This window comes from Chrysemys picta, chromosome 8 (assembly GCF_011386835.1).
Source record: "Chrysemys picta bellii isolate R12L10 chromosome 8, ASM1138683v2, whole genome shotgun sequence".
Lineage (NCBI taxonomy): Eukaryota > Metazoa > Chordata > Testudines > Emydidae > Chrysemys > Chrysemys picta.
Window position 1 is genome coordinate 32,136,210 of NC_088798.1, and position 10,611 is coordinate 32,146,820.

At 38.2% G+C, this 10,611-nt stretch overlaps 1 protein-coding gene across 1 annotated transcript in view; it reads left to right on the forward strand.

Moving 5' to 3' along the window:
• The window catches only part of ZNF326 (zinc finger protein 326), a 31,005-nt gene extending 20,950 nt beyond the window's left edge, over positions 1–10,055 (forward strand). The window contains exons 7-10 of the mRNA XM_008168936.4: positions 132–231; positions 2,842–2,972; positions 4,447–4,542; positions 9,320–10,055. Coding sequence (XP_008167158.2) covers positions 132–231; positions 2,842–2,972; positions 4,447–4,542; positions 9,320–9,490 — 498 coding nt within the window. The 3' untranslated portion in view covers positions 9,491–10,055. The remainder of the gene's footprint in view (positions 1–131; positions 232–2,841; positions 2,973–4,446; positions 4,543–9,319) is intronic.
• The last annotated feature ends 556 nt before the right edge of the window (positions 10,056–10,611 follow it).

The following is a 10,611-nucleotide window of genomic DNA, read 5'->3' on the forward strand; positions in this document are numbered from 1 at the left end:
CACATCTAATAATCAAGAGTAGAAAGAGCTGGGTAACTTTCAAAATTTAGTATGTTTCTGATTTGGGGTGTTGTGTAGGTGGAGAAATAGGTCAGTCACTTAAAACTGATGTTCTGTTTCCCGCATTCTAGGAGTGTATGGTGAATAAATTCAAGAAGACAGCTATGCGCAAACAGCAGACCAACAACCAAACTGAAAATGTCCAAGTTGTTGAAAAAGATGTAATGGAAGGCAAGTAACAGACTCCATATGAAAGTGCATGTTTTGGGAATACCCAGGTCTTTTTTCTTTTCTTTTAATTTAATTTTATTCTCATTTTGAACATGCTGATCTGATATTTGGATTAAAGTCTGCTGGACTCTTTAGACTCTCTTTAAAAGCTGTTTACTCCAAAGGCAAGTCTCCTCATTTTAGTTCTAGAATTCTGGTCGCCAGTGCATCTGTAGTGTTAAAGGTCTCAAAACCTTCCGAAACTAGGTACTATTACTAAGATTTTGAGTCAGATTACATGTCACTTATTCCACACCCTTCCTCTTTTGGGATGAGATTCTGTTCTGGGCCTTTAAGAAGTGCAGCACTAAACTCGCAACTCGGGGAGGTAGTGGGGTAAAATGACTTTTAAGCCACTGGTGTAGCCATTCTAGGGCTGTCCTAGGGGCTAGAGAAGCCCTCGGTGTAACTTAGCCCTAGAGACTTTTCTGAATTACAGTGACCTCCCTGCCTTATGAGCTGCGGTACTGTGTAAGCAGCCCTGCCCAACACCCCTCTCTGTCCAGATGGAGTTTCTATGCTGGGTCTTACAAGGAGTCTCCAGGAGGCAGCATTGTGGCTGTTTTCCGGAGTGTGTGCACTAAGAAGAATCCTCCCTCGTGCTACTCTGGCCCTTTTGTAGAGCATATAGTGGCCAGGATCTTACCCTTGATCCTTTGGCTTGTCTTAATTAGCACAGAACTTATCAGATAAGACATCCACTGGATCAAAGATCCACACGATTCATGTGTAGGCAAGCCCCTTAGACCTTTGGTCCAGTGGATGTCATATCTGCTAAATGTGGTGTAAATTACGGTGTACTATAAAACATTTAAAATAGCTTAAATTAAACTATTTACAGCAGTTCTAAAAAGTCATCCCCCTTTTTTTCAGTGTATAGGAAAACCTTTTCATGTTAGCTTGTTAACAGAAAACCTTGAATGCAAATATTGTAAGTTTTTAAGTAGAATTTGAGTTTTGCAACTTTTGCTGTCGGGGGGGTGGGGCGGAAAAATTCATATATCCTTAAGTAGGGCAGAGTGGCAGTTCATACAGCTACTACAATGGGATCAATCCTATAAAAATTTTTTTTTAACTTAATATCTAAGTACCTTAAATAAAATAGGTTCTTCTTTGAGTGCTAGTCCCTATGTGTATTCCACACATGGGTACCTATGCATGCTGTGTACCCAAGTCCAGAAATTCTTAGTAAGCAGTGTCTGGTGGCCTTCACATACACAGTTGCTATCCTCGTGCTGCAGACTGAAAGCATAAGAGTCAGTGCAGGCTGACACCTCTCCTGTTCCATCTTGCTGCTACATGGCCTGACTCAGCCCTGGTCTACACTGAGGTCGACCTAAGATACACAATTTCAGCTACGCGAATAGCATAGCTGAAGTCGGCGTATCTTAGGTCGATTTACCTGGCTGTGAGGATGGCGGCGAGTTGACCGCTGCTGCTCCCCTGTCGACTCTGCTTCCGCCTCTCGCGAGCTGGAGTTCTGAAGTCGATGGGGAATGCGTTTGGGGATCGATTTATCCACGTCTAGATGAGACGCGGCTAAATCGATCCCCGATAGATCAATCCCTAACCGCCAATCCGACAGGTAGTGAAGTTCTGCCCTCAGAATCCTCTGGGTCCACAGTTTTCCCCAGCCTGTTTCATAGCAGTCTGTAAATATATATTGTAAATAGTTTTAATATTTAGCATAGTTAAAGTTTTGCGATAATTTAGTTAGTTTGGCTTAGCTTTTCCCATTTTGGGGAGTCCCTCCCTGTGGATTGGGACTAGGCCTGGTGTCCCAGGGTTCAAGAATTGCATATCTTGCCCTCGCTCCTTCTCCATGAGCAGTTAGCACCAGTGCTACCACTACTGTCTGGGTAAGATGCATATCTCAGCAAAGTGCAGTATTTGAAATTTGTTTTCCCCCATGAATATGTGAAGCTCATGATGTTCAGCTTGGGACACACCTTATGGAGAAGGCCATGAGATCTCACTTGGATTCAGGCAAGGGAGACTCCCCTGTACATTGACCTTAACTGATGAGCTGCAATCCTCTGAGGATGAGCTTAGGAATGGAGCCTAGAGCTGCCAAGCCCAAGGGCTTTGCACAAGAGGGGTTCTCTCATAGATACAAGGACAGATCCCCATCCAGGTCTATTCTTAAAAGAAGAGACCCCCTCCCTGACTCTGTCTAGGTCAGGTGAGCCTTCGCTCACAATTCTGAAGGGCTCAGGACCACTTAAGACTCCCGGGCGGGTGGCTAAAATGCATAAGAAAAAGGATCTGTCAGGACTGCCTTTGGTTCCGATTTCTAAACATAAAGACTGTCGTCCACTAGCTCCATTTAAGAGTGCTAGACCTGAGTCTTTGGTGTTTTTGTTTTTTAAATAAATCAGATATTTGAAATATTAAAGTGAGTTTGATTTATTTGCCCAGGAGCATCTGTATGACTTCTTTCAGTTAAGCAACTCTGTCTTACTTTGGCAAATTTAATTAGCATGAACTGAGCTTTGTAAATGTTTGCTTGTGTATGATTGATGTAGACAATAGAGCCTCATAATTGTGGTAATGTCTTGTTTTCTTTGCTAGGCGTTACTGCTGATGACCACATGATGAAAGTTGAGACTGTTCACTGCAGTGCTTGCAGTGTGTATGTTCCTGCACTACACAGTTCTGTTCAACAGCACTTAAAATCTCCTGATCACACAAAGGGAAAACAAGTAAGATTTAGTATTTTATAAATGTGTAATGCTTAGTTCGTAATTACTTGTTCTGTGAACTGCTGAAGGTACAGTCTAATCTGAAGAGAAAATAGAATGCAGGTTTCCCTTTTAACTTTAGAATCTTATATTTTGATACTGGGCATCTAATGAGGAGCAATAACATAAGCTATTTGACAAGAGGGCTGAGTTTGTGATCTGTAGCTACGGGGTTTTTTAGTTTTCTTGTGATTCAGTGTAAGCTTTAGATTTATATTCTGACTAATAAGTATACACTCTGATATGCTAGTTTTCTAGTGAAAGTAATGGTTTACGAAGGTTCAACTTTCCAGTAACAGTGTATACATTAATAATAAGGTGCTTTATGGCTGCCAATCAGGATCAAAAGAAAATCAGTGGTGACATACTTCTCTAGTAAATTCCTCGATCTATTAGAAATTGAAACTATAAGAAAACTTACTGCACTAAATATTCAGGAGTACTAAATACTGTTCTTGGTTGAATGCATGAGATAACTGAAAGGAATTGTTGGAAGAATAGTTATTTAAATTTATAAATAGGAGTTTAGAGCACTGATTTAGGTAATTATTTATAGTGATATTGCACTAGTATTTCATTGTCCTTTCCCGTCTATAGCAGACTTTAATGTATACCTAGTGCAAGGGCTACATTCATGTATTTTGGGTGGTGCTGCTGCCATCATTTCCTCTGCAGGTTTCATATAGACATATGCATGCCACCTCACTGTTGTTTAAAGCCAAGGTGTTTCTTCTGATTAAGCACTTTTTTAATCAGAAGGAAAAGTCTTATATAGAAAGAATTAGAACAGTTGAGAAGTAGTAGTGCTACACAAAAACAAAATTTCCATTGCAACTTAAAATGCTTCATTTTTAATTTAACTAATCTCATAAGGTGAATGGTTGAAAGAGGAACATGACTGGAAAAATGGTGGTAGCTGGTGAGTGGGGCTTGGAGAATAATATAAATCTGCAGTAGTTTGGACATTCCCTGTCCATTATACAGTTACTGAGATTTTGTATATTTTTAATAATTATTATAATAAATTATAGAAAATGATATGCAAGGCAATCTGCTCTGATACGTCAGAGAACTTTTTTGCATTAGCGGCCAATGTAAGTTTAAATGTGCATTAAATACATTCAGAGAAACTAGTTACATGGTTGCAGTTTGTAATGTAGATGAGGGCTTAACTGTCCCTAGACAAGGCTAAAGCCATGGGCCAGTCCACTCACCCACATACAAATATAGCTGTGTTGTACCCAGTTCCTCTGATTTCATTTATTGTGTAGGTTGGATTGTTGATGCCAAGAGTTAGTGTTTCCTGCTTCGACAAAAAATGTGTAACAGCTCTAATGTAGCAGCCCCTAACCAATATAGCATGAATTAAATTTGTATCACATGACTATTTAAATAGATCAGGTTTGTAATAGTTACAATTAAATCCATTTCATAGGCCTACAGAGAACAAATAAAAAGGGAGAGTGTACTGACTGCTACCAGCATCTTGAATAACCCAATAGTGAAGGCACGATATGAGCTGTATGTCAAGGTAAGATATGAATGGAAAAAATGATACTGTCTTCTCTGATCTTGTTTATGGTGTCTCCCTGTTCTCTCTACATCCCCCGTTGATGCTAATCTCAGTGCACGTTTGTCTCCTCTGCCTTCTTACAGACCACCCCAATCCATGGAATACCCTCCCATCTTGATTCACTGAGCCACCTCTCTACCCTCTTTTATGTACCTCACAAAAATTTTGTGATGCCAATAAGTCTGCTATTAACACTTTAAAAAAAAATCCTATTGTATTCCCATTTTGGGGTGTCCTAGTTTGTCCAGTCTTGTCTCTTTTTTAGTTTTTAAGCAGACTCATGTTGAGTTTGTAAATTAGGTGCATTGTTGATGCTTTATTAGTAAATAACAGTATGTATGACACTGACTCTTGCAGAGGTTGCAGATTCTGTGACTTTGTATTAAAACTGCACTAATCCTTTTGCCCAAATATCCTACTTCATCAGTAATATAAATTCAAAGATTCCATTGCACATCTCATAACTGTCATACTAAATTGCTAATATGTCCAGAGACCACTTGATTATTTCACTTCGGTTTGCTGCAAAAGAAAATTACTAGTCTGATATAGAGGTGATATACACCTCTACCTCGATATAATGCTGTCCTTGGGAGCCAAAAAAATCTTACCATGTTATAGGTGAAACCGCGTTATATCGAACTTGCTTTGATCCACCGGAGTGCACAGCCCTGTCCCCCTGAGCACTGCTTTACCGCGTTATGTCTGAATTCGTGTTATATTGGGTCACATTATATAGGGGTAGAAGTGTAGTTTATTTCAGTGTCCAAATAAATCAGCATTACTAATAGCAGTCTATGCCACCATAAACTTAGAATTAAAGTATCTTTGCAACCCTTGAGCAGGACATCTGTTGGGATGCCTGTGAATGCAGTTTCATATATAATGCCCAATTTTCTGGATCAACTAAATATACCCTACTTTGATATTTAAACTGTAGTGAGAGTAACTATAAGTAGGTGTCAAAATAGCCATCATTTTGTCCGTACATAGGTGTCAAAAGAATACAGAATTTTCAATCTATACTGACGAGTAAAATCTTCAGGAAAAATTACAAGATTGCAATCAATGTGTCAAATAACCAGGATTTAAAATGTCAAATTGTTCTCATGCTGTGAGATTTAGCATAGATGCATCAGTTGAAACCATGAGCTCCAGCCTCTTGAGTCTTTAATTAAATTCTACAAATATACAGAATTTGGACTTATAGTTCAGTATCCTTAGCAAAACATTTCTAGCCCGCAAGCTAAACGGGGTAGGGAGAGAGAATAGAGGTAAATTTGTTTAGGTGACTTTAAAAATGCATTTCTATACTTTCAAATTGGAATTTCCTGGTTTTCTTGCATTTAGTTCTTAAAGCTGATAGTTTAAAGTGTCTTTCCCTGAAGTTGCAGATGGTAAGATTGAACATATACAACAATTTAAAGAAGGTTCAGAATTTTGAGTTATATACACTTTACACTTACTGATCTATTAAATATTCATTTCACTACTGCCAAAGATGAGTTGTGATTGTACCTGGACAATAGCAACCTACAGTTGACCTGCAAAGGAATTTAAAAAAAATAAACAAACTATTCTTCTTTGAGAATTTGTGGATTCCACTATAGTGTGTGTGCACATAAACCTGAAATCTTTTAGCCATAAGTGTCCCTTTCAGCTGCATGTGCAACCGGTGTACTTTTGCACCTCTCACAGGAAGGGTATAAAAGGCAGAGAAGCACCAACTGCCACTCAGTTCCTTCTAACTGCCTGTAGTAGTGAGTAAGGTGGCCAACTTGAGTTCTTCTCAGGCTCAGGTTGGCCATCCCTGAGCTACATGGCATTGTAGGCAATCTCATCATACCATCCCCTCCATAAATTTATCAAGCTCAGTCTTGAAGCAAGTTAGCTTGTTTTTGCCCCTACTGCTCCCCTTGGAAGGCTGTTCCAGAACTTCACTTCACTGATGGTTAGAAACTTTCATCTAATTTCAAGCCTAAACTTGTTTACAGCCAGTTTATATCCATTTGTTCTTGTGACTACATTGGACCTTAACTTAAATAATGCCTCTCCCTCCCTGGTATTTATCCCTCTGATGTACTCAAAGAGAGCAATCATATCTCCCCCACAGCCTTCTTTTGGTTAAAGCTAACCTAATTTCTGCGGTGGTATTCTGCAAAGATTCAGCTACTAGTTGGTACTCTGTCTCCTCATTGATGCATAAACATGATCAAGACCAAAATAAATAAAAGAATTGTATAATACATTACTTTGGGTTTGTAATTAATTATGTTATGGAATACTTACTGTCTTTGAAGCACTCAGGGCTATTAGTTAGCTCTGTTAGGGTCCATCTGGCCGCAGATCAGCATATAGTCCGTATGTTGATGGTCATTTGATTTTTCCCATCACCCTATGTTACGTAGGTTTTTAAAAGGCCTAATTCATATATTTCCACCAATATTAAGGAACCATTTGCTACCTGGGACTTGAGTGTGATTCTTATGTCTGATGGACCCTCCATTTGAGCTTGTCATCTTCTTTGTATTACCTCTCTGTTTAAAGTGATGTTTTTGGTAGCCATCACCTCAGCACACAAGGTGAGCGAAATTCGAGTTTTGATGGCTGGCCCTCCATATGCTGTTTCATAAGGACAGAGTTACACTCAGGCTACATCCAAGATTTTTACCAAAAATAGTTTTGGACTTTCATATAAATCAGTTTCTTCCCTTACTGGTATTTTTTCTTAAGCCTCTTGACTCTCTTCTGTGGAGATTAAACTCCACACATTTAGACATTCTTAGGGATATGCCCTTTTATCTTTTCACAACGAAGCCTTTTTGTAAATCATCTAGACTTTTTTTTTGTAGCTTTTGGTAATAAGTCTGAGGGGCAGGCTGTATCCTCTCAGACTCTGTAAATAGGTTAGACTGCATTAAAATTTCCTATTTTTTTTAATAATCTACCTGTTCCCCCTCAAGTTAGGATACGCTCTTCTAGGATCCAGTTGATATCTGTGGCTTCTTTCAGAGGGGTTCCTATTTCTGAAATTTGTAGAACAGCTACTTGGAATTCTGTTCAGACATTTACCAATCACTGCTTCATTGTTACAGATTCTAGATCAGATGCCAAGTTAGGTAGGGCTGTTCTACAGTCGTCATTTAGATAGGACTTTATCACCCATCTCCTTGAAGGATAACTGCTAGTTCTACAGTCAGATCCATGTGGGTAAATGCCTGAAGAAGAGAGGTTACTTATGTTACAGTAACCAGAGTTCTTCAAGATGTTTTTGTCTACATGGATCCCAGGACCCCCCCTCCTTCCCCACTGAAACAGAGTTCTTACCTGGATTTCTGTATTAGTGAAAAAACTGACTGGAAGTTTGGGCTGCTTTATACCTTTCCTGCAAGAACCATCCATGAAGGTACATAGGGTGCGTTCACAACCCTAGTGGACACTTGTATGTCTTAGGTGCACTTGTCTGCATTGAGATCCATGTGGACAAAAGCATCTTGAACTCCAGTTACTGTAAGGTTAAGTAACCTCTGTTTTCAGGCTCTGTGTGTGTGTATCTCAAAAGAAGGCATAAATCCAGATTCAAGTGTTGCTTTTTTAACCGTAGAAATATTGATGTTATCAAGTTCCAGTCATGTCTGGTGTTGTAGTCCTCCTAAGTAGACCTTGAATAACACTGTGGTGCTTGAAAAAAATCTTAAAAAATAAACTCCAAACTTACATGGCTTTCTTTACACATCATAAGCAAAAATAACAGAAGCCCAATATTTTTTTCCTTTTCAGATCACCTTTAAGTAATACTCTTAGAAAACTAGTTGTGCTTTAATTAGTAGCTTGTGCAAAACAGCTGTCTACATTTCATGTAAATCCATTGTTTTTATTGCTTACTGTTAATACATAGTTCTTAAAGGTGTACAGCAAAACAAAAATGTTCTGTATTGAATGTCACTACTAAACAGGGAGAACATTCAGGAGAAAATTAAGTTTTGACTAATCTATTTAAAATACACTTCTGTCTTTGAAATCTGCTTGCTACTTCCTGGTTCACTAAGGTTAATCAAGAATATGAATTTCAGATCAGACAATTTCAGTGACCATTAAAAGGTTCATAATTCTGGGTTTAACTTGGTTATAGTTTTGCCTTATAGTTCACCTTTTTGACATAGAATTGTCTTCTTGAGAATGAATAGACTGACTTAGTGTGAATAAGAGAAGGTAGAAGGAAACCAGTTTTTTCAAATTCACCCTTCAATCCAGGAAGCAAAGCTGCTGGAGCTATATGAAGACTTGCTTCTTTGTGAAGTTTAAGCATGCAGTTTTATCTATTGAGTTGTTAATGCTGACATGATACTAAGGTTTTAGCTGCATATCTAACACTGAGCTGCTGCAGACTGAAAGCACCCAAAACTGTTAAGTGCCAGTTCTGATTTCATTAGAGCCAAATATTGAGATCATGATTTCTAACATCTAGAGATTTGTACTTCTGTTTCTCACTTTATACTCATGTGGTGTCTGTTTTAAATATAAAAATTAGATGTAGCCCATCATGAACCTCGAAAATCCATTTTTTGATCTCCATGTGTTGCCCCAGAAATAATGTAACAAATTTGGGCATTATTTCAACAGTTTTTTCTCTTACATGACTTGACAGTGCATGTTTCTGCTAAATAAAATTAAGATTTCATTTTTAATGTCTTAGATTTTAAAATATTTGAACAGTTTAATTTCTCTATTTTAGGGTGAAAATCCTTTTGAAATTACTGATCAATCTCAGGATCAGCAGGCGGGGGAAGAAGAAGAAGAAGACAAGGCTGATGAGCCTGCTGAAGAGGAAGAGGAAGAGGAGGAGGAGGAGGAAGAAACAGAAGAACAAACTGACTTCACCCTTGACCAAACTGAAGATAACTAAATGCATGAAAATGAAAACATTCAAATTGAAATACAGCTTTTTATTTCTGTTGTAAAGTGGCTAAATGTAAGACCTTGTAATAGTTTCACAGATGAGACTTGTGTAACATCCCCACCCTATGCATGCATTCCATTATGCGGAGAACTTGTTTATATAATTTCTGTGTTTTCCATTTGTTTAAAATGACATTAAGATGATTTTAGTTGAGCTTTTATAGCAACCAAACTGTTAGAACTGATTAAAACATTTTGTGTTGTATATTTTTTTAAGCTTTCTTTTTCTTTTTTTGGTGTTGAAAATTGACTATATTATTAGTGTTTGTTCTAATCACTTGAGAAAGGTAGTTTGAGGGTAAATATTCCAAGTGCTGTGTGACACAATACATTATGCAGCTCATAATATTTACCCCTTAGGGCTACGATGCATAAACTTAAAAATTGTGCTGTGAGTGTGGCTATTTTTTGGACTGTATTGCACACTGTATAGTAGTGTACATGTTATAAACATGGCTTGTAGCTTTTTGTGATAAAATGTACCAGTTTGTAGCAATAAAATGTTTTAGAAACATGGGTGTTCTTTTTTGTAGTTAAATACTAGCAAAAATATTTTTTTTCTGTAGTTGTGGGGAAAAGTCTGTAAATAAAAATTCAAGTATAAATCCCACTAACCCAATTTGCAAACCTACCATTCCATTTGCGGTTCAATGATTGACATGGCACCCTTTATTTGATGCTTCACAGTTTCAGTCCCCACCTATCAATATGCATTCCATGCTTCCACCTGGTTTGTATATATACATGGGGAGCGTGTGTGTGTTTGTGCACACTCTGCATACAGTTCTATCCAGTTGGGGTGAAAGCCCCGTGCTAGCCTGCTGTGGAATATCTGTCCTTGTGGAACCTTGTGACATGCATTAACATTTAATATGCTTTGATCTAGTCCTCTTTTGAACTGGATTAATCAAAACACATTAACAAACTGTTAATTTGTAGCTATATCACTGCCATTTTTATCTTACAGACAGGGTTGAGAATAAAGGAGCTAGGGGGAGGAGGAAGGAAACTAGTTGTGGAAACTAAGAGATAATTTATGTGATACAGACCAGGTTGGAGATTCTAGAC